The sequence below is a fragment of the Sceloporus undulatus genome, chromosome 2 (genome assembly GCF_019175285.1).
Source record: "Sceloporus undulatus isolate JIND9_A2432 ecotype Alabama chromosome 2, SceUnd_v1.1, whole genome shotgun sequence".
NCBI lineage: Eukaryota > Metazoa > Chordata > Lepidosauria > Squamata > Phrynosomatidae > Sceloporus > Sceloporus undulatus.
In genome coordinates this window covers 195,641,818-195,657,215 of record NC_056523.1, presented here as the reverse complement: position 1 = coordinate 195,657,215, position 15,398 = coordinate 195,641,818, and the positions used below count along the sequence as shown (strand labels likewise).

General features: G+C 41.8%; 1 protein-coding gene across 1 annotated transcript in view; it reads left to right on the top strand.

Moving 5' to 3' along the window:
• MAST1 (microtubule associated serine/threonine kinase 1) overlaps window positions 1-15,398 on the top strand; it is a 120,590-nt gene that overhangs the window by 23,226 nt on the left and 81,966 nt on the right. The window contains exon 2 of the mRNA XM_042451373.1: window positions 11,051-11,082. Within this exon, the coding sequence (XP_042307307.1) occupies window positions 11,051-11,082 (32 nt within the window). The remainder of the gene's footprint in view (window positions 1-11,050; window positions 11,083-15,398) is intronic.

The following is a 15,398-nucleotide window of genomic DNA, read 5'->3' as shown; positions in this document are numbered from 1 at the left end:
GAAATTGCACCATTGTAATACTTCATGTATTATGAAGCCATTCCATGCCTCACTATGTATCTGCTCTTTTTATCTTTATATTTTCAATTCTACCTGCATCTCTTTTTCACAAGTTAGCAGAAACCGGCAGCCTCCCTATTAAGGCTATTTAAAATGTCACCCTCCATCCTTCTAATTATTGTTCTTGCCTTGGAGTGGAATGTTAGTGAGCCACACTTCTCTCAGAATTTAACCTCCTACATCTGCTCACAGCGATTTATGAATACGGCAGCCATGCAGGCGATGCAGAATTCACAGTAAAAGGAGAATAGTAGTAATATACAATGTATTTTTAAAAAGGAACACCAAATGGGCTGGTTCATGCTGCTGACTTCTGGGTACCTACAGAGGCAGGCAGTCACGTGCAAGCCAATGACATCTGCAGGATGCTGCCTGTGTTGACTTTTTTTACATGCCACTCCAGGGCTTTCCATGTTCTCGCAGCAAGCGGCATGCTGAAAGTCACTAGAAATAGAACTTGGTGTGCCTGCATATGGCCACTACTGTGCTTGGTACAGCGTGTCCAAAGGCTGCCAAGCTTAGAGGAGGATAAGAGAACTGGGAGATACTGATGGAATTGCAGTAAACCAGCAAGCAAGCAAATGAAAATGAGAAACAAAATGGACGATGTGGAATTACAAGAAACTTTAGTTTCCCCATTCTATACTTAAAAGTATAAGTGGAACATCATAGGGTCTAGTTTATTCTCAGGTGGGTTCAAATCAGAAGTGGGGAGAATGCAGTCTGTGGTCCACATGTGGCTCCTGGGAATCCCAACTTGTAGTCTTTGAAGCCCCAGACTCCAATTTTTTCTTAAAGTGGCTAATTTTGATGCCAAAAAATAATTCCAGGCCACCTAAACCACCAATAATTGGGACATTTCTCCCAAATATCCCCCCTAATAACAAGATCACTGCAAAAGCATGGAAAATTGCCTGGTTTTCAGCCAAAACTCCAAACCAGAAGTGGTATCACATCACTTTGTGTAGCACCAAGTTTGACATTGTGGCCTGTAGAGTAGTCGCAGGTTTTAATGCCCCCCGCCACATCCTTCACAGTGTCCTACTTCTGGTTCAAAGTTACAAGAAGGGAAGGCCTAGCGGCACTTTTAAAGCTAACAAAAGTTAATAGTTAATATTTCAGGTGCCACCACCAGATAATTTGTTTGTTGTTTTTGCTGCAACAGATAAACTCAGCTACCCCTGGATATATTACCAATGTGGCACTGAAATGCTGTGCCAAAATTTGCACCAGGATTTAGTAATGATACAACAGATAAGATGATTGTTAGTGTTCGTTAGTTAAAGTTTATTGACTGGTCCATCAACAATATCAAAACCTTGCTGGGTTGTATACATCTCTGCATCCTTTGAGACATCTCTAGTGTTTTGAAACAGAAGGTTTACCTCCCATTCTCTAGTCCTCTGTATTCCTCACAGCAGCAAAATGGTATGAAGTCTTGGATTTCACAGCTTTTGTTCCTCAAGTGCTGCTGTCATGAAAAGAATATTCCAGATTGAATCACCTGCTTTTCATGTAAGCAAAACTCCCTTACAGTGTGCAGTATTTGAGGTAGATGCTGTTTTGGGATGTGTAAGTGCATCAGCAGCCAGGATAATGGGATAGAAGAAAATCAATTAAGAAGCAGTTTCAGCGTCCCAAATTCTGTAGATCTTGACTTTGCACTGAGAGTCTTTTTGAACTGTTGCTGCATAGCTATTCTTATTTCTTAAGCCTTTTACAGTATTTATAAATCAACAGTTTCTTTTAAAAAAAAATTGAGATGTAAAACGTCTTTAAGGTTGTCCACTTCTTCAAAGGAATCAACCCTTTCAAGGGAATTTCACTGTGATGTAGCCACTAACAGCTAGTAACACATGCATTGATTTCCCATGAGCGTTTCTTATATTACTTGCTGTGCCATTCTGTAGGAGTTCACTCAGAAGTAAGCTCCATTGAATTCAGTGGGATTTACTCTCAAGTGAATGTGTATATAAAGGGTAGAGAACTTGTAGCTCTGTAGATGTTAGACTACAGGTCCCAGCAGTCCTAACCAGCATAGTTATTGGTGACAGAGGATAGGAGTTGCAATCCAACAACATACAGAGAGTCCCTGGTGTATAGGATTGCAGTCTTATTTTATGGGATATAGACTCAGGGGCTGTACAGGCCACCCCTTTTAGTGCCAGATGAGGGCTACGGCAACCACACGCCATGGCCCTGATCTGGCATTTCTGCCACACAAAAAGGAGCTACAAAAGCCGGCTCCTTTCTGCACCGGGGAAGGGGCGCCATAGCACCAGTGCCATGGCTTTTCTGCTCTCCTTTGACGCAGTGCATGTACATGCTATGCCAAGGGAATGCCGTGATGCCTCCCACCATGCGGTGGAGCATGTAGTGTCACACTGGCATGCGGGTGGCATCAGGGCATATGGCGTGTGGTCACCATGCCCCCCCACTCCACCTGATGCCGGCATTTATCACAGGTCTCTCGAGGCCCTAAGACATGGAGCAATGGAATCAAACTACAGGAAAAGAGATTCCATCTAAAAATTAGGAAGAACTTCCTGACAGTAAGAGCTGTTTGACAGTGGAAGACGCTCCCTTGGAGAGTGGTGCAGTCTTCTTCTTTGGAGGCAGTTTTAAACAGAGGCTGAATGGTGCTTTGATTGTGTATTCCTGCATGGCAGAGGGTAGGATTGGATGGCCCTTGTGGTCTCTTCCAACTCTATGATTCTATTGTGTTGTAATGTAGTGACATAATGCTGTGATGCAGTGATACAATATTCCCCATGCCATGGTACATTCTCTTAAAAGAGCCAACTGCATGGAAAGGTTTACAGTATGTATAACACTGTTCAGATTATAAGTCCTTGGCAGTTTTCAAACCAAGCAAACAGCTGATTTGCCCTGCCTGTTCTGTAGCAGCCCTAGTCCATAACCAGTGCAAGGACATATCTCAGAATGCAACCGGCGTGAGCAGTTTTGGTACGTCAGGCAGAAATGCTAAGTGCTGTGTCCTTCTTTCACTAATTCACCAGGAGCACAAATTATCTGGATGCTCTCTGTGCTTGCAAGCCCCTCTGAACTGAACATGTGCTGCAAGAGAACCTAATCTTGCCCCAGGGTATGTTTGTGCCTGTCCCAGAAAAAAGAGAATTTGGATATGCTAGGTTTTCATCTCTATGTACTGCCAGTGTCAGAGGGACAAACAACACCTCAGGAAACACACTGGGGAACATGTAGCAAATGTGCTGAAAATCAACATGGAGCCACAGTAACTAGCTTTAAGAGAGGGATGAGAAAAAGATCTAAAAAACCCACAACTTTTTGGACCCCTAGCTATGCTGGCTGTGGGGTTCAAGGAATTGCAGTCCAAAAACTTAAGATTTTCTTTCAGTCCAACCACCTTCACAGGCACTATTGGTGGGAACAAGAAGGAGAGCCTTCTTGGTGGCTTCCCTAGACTTTTGAACTCCTTCCCTGGGGAGGCCAGAATGGCCTCCTCTTTCTTATCCTGCCATCAGTGGACAAAGACATTTTTTATTATTCAGACAGGCTTCTAGAACTGAAGGCTTTTAAGGAAAGGACTTGTAAGAAGGTGCTGTATTGTTTTAAATTGTACTCTTTTAACTTCACAAAATCTTTTAAAGCGTATGTTAATTTATGGAAAAATATGGTTAATATAGTCAACCATCCATATCCATATATTTTTTTATCCATGGATTCAAGCATCCATGGCTTGAAAATATTATACTTCCAAAACCAATCCGTTGTATTTAATGGGACTTGAGCATCTGCTCTGAGTTGCTTTGAGTCCCAGCCTTGAGAAAAGGGTGGGATATAAATAAATATGATAATAATAATAATAACTTGTTGTCGTTGTTGCTGCTGCTGTTTTGGTATCCATGGGGGGGGGGTCCTGGAACCAAACACCAGTGGATGCCAAGGGCCCACTGGAGTATAATTCTATCCTAATGTTGACTATATTATAATCATTTTAATTTATAAGTTGCCTTGAGTCCAAGATTTTGGTGAAAGGCAGTGTAGAAGAATAGTTAACAGCAACAACAACAAGTAATAGCAACATTTTTTTACTCCTGCAACTTTTTATTCCAGTAATCCTCGGCAATCTGAGGTATCAAAAGAAATAACCCTATAATACTTTTCAAATAATTAATTGTTTTACCTGCAATGGCCGGATACTCTGAGGGCAGAGTATCCTGGCTCCAGAGCTTTCCTGTTACTTCAAAGCCTCCATTCCAGTGGCCAGAGCTGTTTGCACACACATCCTGCAGTACCACTTGTTGTGGTGGTAGCAGCAAGTCACTTAATCCTAAGGGTAGAATGAAGTACCCAGCATTTATCATATGGCTGGGTGCCTTGCTTGGACCTCAGAGTGAGTGCATTAGCACTCTGCTGGAAGACAGAGGTGTATATGCCCACACCACTTGCCCTAGGCTTCCTAAAGTAGACGGTTGCTTCAAATCCACTGGAAGACATTATCCTGTCATCCATGCTGAAGTAAGATTCAGCATTTGTGACTAGAACAGGGAGGACGCACCATATTGTCCTTGGCTTCAGATGACAAAATGTCTTGAGGGTGACCCTGATTCTCCTGGAAGCGTGGCTCACTCATGTGTACATAAGATTTGCTATCTCATCATGATTTCATCATTGAAATTTGATTATTTTTTAGCTGAGGCCTGGTGTATATGTGATGCAGAATTATGTAGTAAAGTGTGGAGACAGGTTGTATTTATTACTTCAGACTGTAAATATGGGATCACTGAATTCTTCTAGCATGTCCTTCCATGCAATAAACTAGTATGGAGGGAAGCCCTGTCTGGACTAGTTGTTTTGTTGTTGTGTGCCTTCATACCTTATGGTGACCCCAAGGGGACTTATCGTGAAGTTTTCTGGGCCTGAGAGTGTGTGACTTGCCCAAGATCACCTAATGGGTTTCTATAGCTGAGCAAGGAATAGAACTCTGATCTTCAGAGTCGTGATCCAACATTCAAACCACTACACCTTGCTGGCTCTCTAGTTATTAACTTGTAAGGAATTACTGGAGAAAGTATACCATGCACAAATGGACCCTGCATGTGACCTGCAGTGAGAGAGTCCGCTTTGCTAGCTTTGGATTCTGTTACCTCATTCTGCATCATGTGTCAAATATACCAAATTATTTAGTTTGATATTTGATTGAAACTTGATGCTGGGTGGGTTAAAATTGCTTTCTCCTTTCACCTATCCAGCTTCATTTTAAAAGGTGTGTTCAGCCTCCACACCTGTAATATTAGTATCTTAGTGCCATGCCAGTTTCAGCCACAAGTTCTTGGCATAATAGCACTGTTGTTGCTTTTGTTAAACACCCTTGAGTCAATCTTGACCCATGGTGATCATGTGGATGAGACATCTCCAAGACACCCTATCATCCATTGCTGTGCTTAGTTCCTTTAAACATATACCATGACCTCCTTAACAGAGTGCATCCATGTAGCATGCAGCCTTCCTCTCTTTCTACTTCTCTCCATATTTCCTAGCATTATTGTTTTTCCCAGTGAGTTGTGTCATCTCATGACGTGTCTGAAGCGTGACAGCTTCAGTTTTGTCATCTTGGCTTCTATGGAGATTTCTGCTTGATCTTCTGTAGAACCCATTCATTTGTCTTTTTGGCTGTCCACAGAATCCTCACACTCTCCTCCAGCACCATGTCTCAAATGAATTGATTTTCTTCCTGTCTTCTTTCTTAACTGCCCAGCTCTCCCATCCATACATGGTAATAGGGAATACAATGGCTTGTATGTTTCTAACTTTTGTGCTGAGTTGTACATCTTTGCATTTTAGAATCATTTCTAGTTCTTTCATTGCCGCCCTCCCCATTCTTAACCTTCTAATTTCCTGGCTGCAATCCCCATTTCTATCAGTGTTTGATCCCAGGTATGACAACTCTTTTATTATTTCTGTTGCTTCACTATCTACTTCAAATTTATGTAGATTCTCAGTGGTCATTATTTTTCAGCTTTTTTATGTTCAGCAGTAAGCCTGGCTTTACACTTTCTTCCTTGATCTAGTAGCACTACAGAGTAGTAATTGAGGCCTTAACCTAACTATGAAGATGGCTCTATGCACTGCCACATGGGCAACAAACTGGGTCCAAGGTATTTCACTGCTTGGGGTGAAGAACAAGATGGTGCTCCTTTCCATTCCATGCACAAAAACTAACAGGGTAGAATATTGTTCCAACACTGGTGATGGGACAACATCCTCCATCACACCTGAAGGCAGCAGGCTACATTAAAGAATGGTGGACAGGGTGCATGGCACACCATTTTCACTTCTGGTATCTTGCTACAACCTTCTAGCATCCTATACTACCTGAAGAGATTGCCTCATTTCATCTGATGATGGAAGTGGGCCTTGGTGGATAACCAAGTTTAACTCACCCAGTACCATGTTTAAATCATGAATCCTAACTCATCACATAAGTTGAAGCCATTCTGTAGAGTAGTGTGCCTTTAAGCTATCTGATGTGGATGACTCTTCTCCATCCAGCATGATATAGTGGTTTTGTGTGTTGGACTAGGACTCCGGGAAGCCAGAGTCTGAATCCCTGCTCATCCATTGAATCCCACTGGGTGACCTTGAGCAAGTCACACTCTTTCAGCCCCTGAGAAGGCAATGATAAACCCCCTTTGAATAACTCATAACAAGAAAACCCTGTGTTTGGGTTCCTATAAATTGGATTTGGCTTAAACAAATGGAACAGAAAGTGTGGAAACTGGAACTGATGAAGAAGATGAACTAGCTATCCTGTATTGCCAATAAGGTCAAACAAAATTGCCATGCTGGATATAGCAGAAGGTACTTTTTTTTTTTAAAGAAAAGACTGTAAAAATGAAAGTTTGTGGAAACTGCTTATCCTGTAACAGGGGTGAATAAATAGATTAATTATACCTTTTAGACTCCTCCACTCTGTATTAATTGTGATTTCATGCTGATGTTATTTCTTATTTTTATAAGTACAAATTAAAACTTAATAAAAACATTTTAAAGGATTGATTATAAATCCCTACCAACACCCTTTCCCTAGGGCTTTTGCAAACAATATCCAGCTTTACTTTTTGCATAGTTAAAATAAAGAAAGGAAGAAAGCAAAGGTGGCTTATTTCCTTTTAGATTAACATAGCAGGGTTCAAATCCGGGTTCAGTCTTGTAAACCCAGTGGGTGACCTTGGGCAAGTCACATTCTCTCAGCCTCAGAGGATGATAATAACAAACCCCCTCTGAAGAAACCTGCCAAGAAACCCCATGATAGGTTTGCCTTAGGGGTCTCCATAAACTGAAAATGACTTGAAAACACACAATAACAGCAAAGTTGTAAAGTTGAATTTTGAAACTACACCTCTTCACAGACAAACAGAAAATAAAATGTAAGCATTTCTCCCACCAATTAAAGAACTAAAACAACAAGGGCATATGTTTTATGGAATGGAAGGTTGTGCAGTAGTGAAGACCTGGGAGCTATAACTCTGCCTACAATGTCAGTCAATACATTCTGCAAAAACTGCGTGCCATAAAAAGGATATTTGGCAACTGTGCTGGATGTTTACAGGTATGTGTCCTGGCACACTGACAATCTGAAATATCCAATATGCCTGTCAAAACAACTCATCAAGAAGTATATACAATAATATTTATTGCTTCATAGGTACCAAAGTGTTCTGAGATCTTGAAGAAAAGTTGTTGGGGGAAGCAATCTGTTCATTTTCGCCCTTTAGTTTCTCTTGGCATCTTTGATTCTGTTTCCTCACCTGTACCTTTCTTCCTAGTTCCCATCATTAACTCACCCTCCCTGTTCCATTCTTTTCTCCCATTTCTACTTTCAAACTTTCCACTTTGAGCATCCCTCCTTTCCTGTATCCATCAACACATTCTGGACTAGAAGCCCCAGAATCTCTCAGGCAACATTACCGCTGGAAGTCTGGAAGACGTAGATGTTTTAAAAGTCACATTTCCAAATTCTGGCTGGAATGTAATTAAAATTAAAATTCTGTACCCAGTTAGTCCAAAATTATAAAACAAGAACAACTGAATTATGCAATCTAGGCACAGTGTGTATTTTCAACATTTTCCTTTAGTTTTTCTTGAAATTCCATTCTGCAGTTTATTTCAGACAGGGACAGGGAGCTGTTACAAGCATGAAAGCCTCTGAGCTCTGGAATCTTTTTACCAACTGTTTTACTTTTTGTAATCTTGAGAACTATATGCTTTAAATCATTATACAAACATGATTGCTAGAACCTTGCTTCACATACCCCATTCTTTTTAAATGAAAGTCAAACACATTCTCTGTATGTATATAATACACTTGCGTGAGAGCCAGCGTGGCGTTCTGATTCTGGAGACCAGGATTTGATTCATGGCTCAGTCATTAAACCCACTGGGTGATTTTGGGTGAGTCACAGTCTCTCAGCCTCAGGGGAAGGCAATGGCAAACCTCCTCTGGACAAATCTTGAGAAGAAAACCCCACGATAAGGTCACTTTATTTAGGGTCGCCATAAGTTGGAAATTACTTGAAGGTACACAACAATAACAACAAATTATGGCCTTAATGTACCTGTTCTGTGCAGCCTTTCATGAGTGATCTGCCTGATCTCACTACCTTTCCTTTATATAATAATATCCAAAATCCACAAAACAGTGATGCCTTTATGGGGCCAGCCAAAAGTCCACAAAATACATGATGCAAACTTTCAAAGCTCCTCTGGCTTCTTCAGGCAAAGATGTTAAAAATCAGACGGGGAAGAAGAAAAAAATTAACCATGTTAGGTCTACATCTTGTCAAGATGTTGTTTTTCTTGTTGTCAATTAACATGGTCTGGAGGGATATCATTGCAGGTAGAGGTTACGCCTGTCTTTGGCTGTGTGGGCTCTGGGAGCCAAAGGTGGGGTCTACACTGGATAGAATACTTTGGGCTGCTTCCAAAATATTGTGGTCCTAAAGCTGTCCTGAATTCCACCCCATTACCTGGGCACTGCAAAACAACACTGGATGGCTGCCTACACATGTGTCCCACTGTGCTGCCCAACACTGCTACCACTGGTGCAAATTGCTTTCTCTTAAATCACAACAAGCTTTCAGCCACGTGATCAATGTTATGTGTGCCTTCGATCGAAGCTGTTGTTGTGTGCCTTCAAATCGTTTCTGGCCTCAGAGGGAGCAACTTGTGGCGGTGGCACTGGGTGGTACAGCAGGATGCTGTGTAAATAGCTGCCCGGCATCACTATAGAGTGCTCTGGATTGACCTGGAAAATATGGAACAAAAGCTAAGTTGTGAAGTTGAAGGCTTTCATGGCCACCATCCATAGTTTTTTGTGGGTTTTTCAGGCTATGTGGCCATGTTCTAGAAGAGTTTATTCCTGACGTTTTGCCAGCATCTGTGGCTGGCATCTAGACTCTGAAGATGCCAGCCACAGATACTGGCGAAACGTCAGGAATAAACTCTTGTAGAACATGACCACATAGACCGAAAAACCCACAAAAAATCAAAAGCTCCATTATTTTCAACTGGTTTAAAGAAGGGATGACCTGGATCCCATGTGGAACTGGGCTCATGTAGCAAATACATTCTGCAGTTGAATTGGGGCTTTGGCCCTGTGCCATGAAGACAGATCGTGGTGAGGGAAGAGGAAAATGGTTTAAATGGCCTATGTAGACGTGCCCAAAGAGATGTAAAATTCAAGCAATAAAATTTAAACTCCATTAGCAACAGAAAAAATAACTTCCTTTGAGATGTTATCTCTGTCCTGGGTGAGGCTTCCCACCCCTTTCTTAGGCAGTGAATTTCTCTAAAATCTTCTGTACTGTTGCATCTGGGAAAACCTTTACATGCTGTGTAGTTAAAACCTGCCAAAAGCACTTCCAATAAAAAAGTTTTATTTTTTTTGGAAGCAGAAACCTCAGTAAGTTCAGTCTCTATCCCGTGACTCCTTCTTCTTTAGGATTCCTCCATTGTGGCTCAAATGGGATATCCTCAAACCCAGAAAACATATCCAGGGTTAGCTGCCCTGGCAGCAAAATACAATAACATCCCAAATCCCCAAAACAGTGATATTGGGCCAACCCATAATGCACACCTTCTGGATACTGCTCGTTTAGTATTATTGACCATGAACAAATGTTCTACTGGAGTAACTAGACTCAAACTTCTGGAGGCCACCAGGTTGGGAAAAGGTGTTCTCCATATAGTTAGTGTTCATTAATGGTTCCAGCCCTTGTGCCACCACCTCAAAAGCAAATGAGTTCCTTGTGAAGAACTATTGACCAGATGTTGTGACCCTGGATGATTGCCCTCCATATAAGCAATTCTTTTCCTTTGTTTTCTAAGTACCAAAATAGGGTTCTCAGGTGATGAGTATATTATGGAAATGACAGATTTGGTGCCTTTGCTCTTAAATGTCTTCTCAAAAGTCTCAGGTGTGAAATTAAATGTCTAATTTTTCTCCACCCTCTCCCTCAGTTTGGATTTGTAATCCAGGGGTGGACGGGAAGTCTTGCAGAACCTACCTATTGTTTTGGTTGATTTTGCTCACCACCAGTGGGTCTGGGTACAAAAAAACCCACAGTCAGGGGGATGCATGCTGTAATCCTGAGGGCAGGGAACTGTCTAATTAAAAATAATAATAATTGTAAGCCACTCTGAGAGTCTTTGTGGCTGAAGAGCAGCGTATAAATACTCTAAATAAAATGGTACCTCTGAGTTCAGCTCAGGAATTTGTGATCAGTACCAGAACCAGCTCCTGTTTTCCCTCCAAATGTATTTTTTCAGTAACCTAATTTGAATGGGGGAATCATATATTTTTAAAGATGTGGCTGCTATAAGATAACTGGGAATTCAGATTCTTTGCCAGACTCCAGCTATGCACCCAGAGATTTCTCTAGACCATCTTTTCAGTCACTCCCTGCTGTTTACTAATGGTTTTGTTTTCTTTTTTGTTTTTCAGAAGGACCTCCCTTTGCCCAGGAAAAGCAGCAGGTAAGTGCAGGATTTTCATGTTCCTCAAATATGCTTATATACCAAGGTGAGAGAAAATTATTTTCCTATGGCACTAGTCACACAGGGTGTTGGGGGGTTTTCTGGCCATATGAGGCCATGAGTCTATATCAACAGACAGCTCATATAATGGTCTGTTATAGAAACAGTATTATTTTCTGGCTGTTTGTTCATAGAGCCAACAGTGATGGGAGGAGAAAGCCGGGACCAAGGCAGAGTGAATCAGTTGCTTCAGGTGGCAGGTACAAGGAGGTGGTACTTGGATTCTTCCTCCTAAACTCTCTTGGTTTTCCCTTCTGTTTGAGAGCAGAGTAGTCAGTGTAAACCACATGGACTATCCTGGGATGCTTAAACTAGTCTGTTTCCACCGGTGTGGTGAAGGACACCTTCCCATCAATGGCTAGGCCAGTCAGCTCCTATAGACAGGATGTACTGAGGGTGCTTTCTTGTGCTTTGCCCCAAGCAACAATGGCTGCTGCCACAGTGCAGAAATAAAGCAGTTTTATACCACTTTAATCTCCATGGCTCAGTGTTGTGGAAACTTGTAGTTTGCTGGGGCACCAAAGCGCTCTGACAGGAAAGGCTAAATAGCTCACAAACCTACAAACCCCAGAATTCCATAGCATTGAGCCATGGCAGTTAAAGTGATGTGAAACAGTTTTATTTCTACAGTGTGGATACACCCAGTCTTTCTTGGGTGGACCCTGGAGATATCTGCTGCCTCCGGCCATGCTCTGTGCCTCAGAGGAAATGGCGAACAGCCTTCCCTTCTATTGCCATTGCACTGCCCATTCCTCCTTATCTTACTGTCACCTATGTTTCAATGATTGCCTTCACCTTGTGTATTAGTGTTACTACATCCTTTGCCATCTCAGCTTAAGAGCTATTTTACATATGACTACAGTGTGCAGGCTACAAACTCTTCCTGGGGAGGTGCTTTGCATGGCAAATGATGTTCAAACACTCCTCACTATTGCACTGTCCTGTTTGCATCCAGCATATCCTCAGTGGTGGTGGAAATTTGTATATGAACATTGTACACAAGTGGGGTGGGAAAACAGGCAGCTTCATTACATGGAAGACTGTTTTCAGGAGGAGGGTTTCAACAGCCTCAATGTGAGGACCATAATAACAATGAATTAATCCTCAAAAGCTGCTCTGTAACACTGATAGTATCCTTCAGATGTGCATCCCTCATCATCCCAGCTAGTGCTGGCCAGGATGATGGAAATTTTAGAACATCCAAAGGGCACCAGTACCTGGGGAAGGCTGGGTGAAATTGAGTATTTAATTGTCAATATTTGTTCTTTTCTTATTTTTCTTCCAGCCTGCATATGCTCCATTATTAAACTTCAACAGTGTCAATTTTAACATTCATTCTGCATTGTGGAAAATGTCTTTTGGCTGCTGTTTTGTAAAAATATGTGTTCTCTGGTCAGCAATTCGTTGTCTTGGAAAAACATTCAGATAGTTAAATCAGGAGGTTGAAGTCTAAAGCCAAAATGGCATGCTGGTAATCTCCTCACATGTCCTTTTTTCCTCTTGAATAGCAACCATGATACAAAATAATATTCTTTGGGGGCCAGATTTGTCACAGGAAACTCTAGATATTAATCCCTATACTGGGATAGTAAAGGTACAGTATTTTTAGCTTTCTGGTTGGTATAGGATTGGCATATACTGTTGTCTCATTTACTGGTTCTAATGAAAAATCCACATATTCATACACAGTTACCTAAGTCTGAATGCAAGATTCTTATTCCTGAAATATGAAATATGCATGGTTTCTCTCTTTCAAACTTATATTTGGAATTCTCACAATACTGGAACATTTCACAGGAAGGTTTTTACATGAACACACTCCAGTCATGACTTAACAGTTCTCAGCTGCTTGTGTTGTCTCATTTTTTTCCACAATCATCAAACACACCTTATATAGTTTATTCAGACCATAATCAGATTTGTCATAAATAAATTGTAGGCTATGCACCCCAGGAGATTAGTTAATATATAAGAAAAAAATAAATAAAAAAGAAGTCTGACTGTGTCCATGTGTCCTTATCCTCATTTATATATTTATATTTGAATCATTACCATAATGTTTTTTTCTCCAAGGAAAAATGTTGTAGGGGAAATGCATATGAAAAAAAAAAATCAAGTGGTATTCAGTATTGCAGTTATGTATTTGTAACCTAGAGTTACAGATCTGTAACTGCTCTATATTGAGTAAGACTATGGCTGCATCCACACTGCAGAAATAATCCAATTTGATATCACATTAACTGCCATGGCTCAGTGCTATGGAATTTGGGACTTGTAGTTTGTTGTGGCACCAGAGCCCTCTGACAGAGAAGGCTAACTATCTCACGAAACTACAGTTTCCAGATTTTCATAGCATTGAGCCATGGCAGTTAAAGTGGTGTCAAACTGGATTATTTCTGCAGTGTAGATTCAGCTCAAGTAGTCTCATTATTAACCTATGTAAATACTACCCCAGCTCCTGAATCAGGTGAAGGAGGTCCATTCAGCAGAAGATCAAGACACAAGGAAAATGATGTTTCCACCCCCTCCTGCCAGCAAGTGAGCCTGCAGCTATCAGAAGTAACACTCCTTTCAGCAGTGATGTACTTAGTATATTGGACAACTGCTGCAGATCATTTTTTAAAATATTCCCCTCTCTTTACAACAGGCTTTTGTGGGTCTGGCAGAGTTGCTAGCCAGGCAGGACTTATTTTCCTGCCCAGCCAGCAAAGCCACCAAACCTGGAAGGCAGACCCTTCCCACCAGCACATTGGGTGGAACCCCACTCTGAGTTGTCACCTGGTGCATGCAGCACCCACTAGTGATGTCCCTATCTGTCAGACATCCTTGTCACAGTTAACTGGTTGAAGAAGATGGAAATGTCATCCCATTTGCATCTAAATCACCAGCTGAATGAACCACCTTTGCCTTTAGGTGGACCTCAGTGGGTTGGGGCAGCCAAGAACATGTTACACTAGTTATGTCTACTTAACATAGGCCCAGTACAGACGGGCCTCGTGGCCTGTCTTGATGATGTGCTAGGGTTGCCTCGGGGCATCGCTTACAGACGCCCCGCAACCCTAGCACGTATTCTATACATCAAAATGGTGGCACCCTGTACACATGGGCGCTGTCATTTGGATGTGACAGATGCTTAGCGTCCGCACATCGCGGTGCCTTATAATGTTGCGAGTGCGCCATTGGCGCTTTGCGGCGTCATAATGGTGCCACAAGAAGAACCCACTTTTTGTGGGTTCTTTTTGCTCTGTAGTAAAGTCCTGCGGTCTGGAGGCTGCGGCTTCCTGGAGGAGCAAAACCAGGTGCCAGGAGACCGCCCTTTTGGGGCAGTCTGTACTGGGCCTTAATAGCCAATCTAGGATTTCAGCAATTACAGATAGACTGCAGTTAACAAATCAGATATGTTGCTGAGCATTAGTTCTTTAACAGAAACTTTGACACCAGAAGCAGAATATCATGGAAAGGATAGGGGTCAGTTCCTATAGCACCAAAAAGAAGACCAGTTCAACATGTTTCAGCCAAACATATTTTATCCAAACCTAACAATATGCACATGTGAAATGAAACAACCAGGTCAGGTAACCCTTGCATAAGTGAACAAAAACAGATTGAACCTTCTAGAGCCTACTAGAAAGCTTCTTCCAAAATGCGTCCAGAAGTGACTTTTTCTTTCACCAGCCTCCACTTTTCTTATTATTTCTTTTTTTGGTGGCCAAATGATTAGATCAGCAATTTTTAAAATGTGCTGGAGGTAGCAGGTAAGGTAGGCTAATCTGCTTCCCCCTTTTCTTTCTGTTTTTTTGTTCATGCATGCTCAGGAAGGGATTCTGTAGCCAACTGCTGTTTACTTTGCTTGTTCTGGGCTGGCACACAGTTGTGCAGCCAAGGTAGAATCCCACTGTTTTCCAGCTCAGGTTTTATTACATTGTTTTTACTGCAGAAGCATGGTTGTAATCCAGCACCAACAGTGTGTTTCTCTGGCACTCCTGCAACATCCTTGCAATCCTCATGCTGCTAAAAATCTTCCAGCTACACAGGGGACAAGAAGGAAGAGTAAGGGCCGGGCAGACCAGAAATAAACAGACTTTGTAAAAAGGAGCTCCTTTTTCATATGCTTTGTTAACTGAAGTATGCCTGTATTCTGGAATTCCTAAGCCACATGAAATTGATCAGGAAAGGATCCATAAAACATGGGTTAACAAGTGCATTGGTTGACTGAATCAGTTTTCACCCTGGCAGTACATTGAACCCACCAAAGC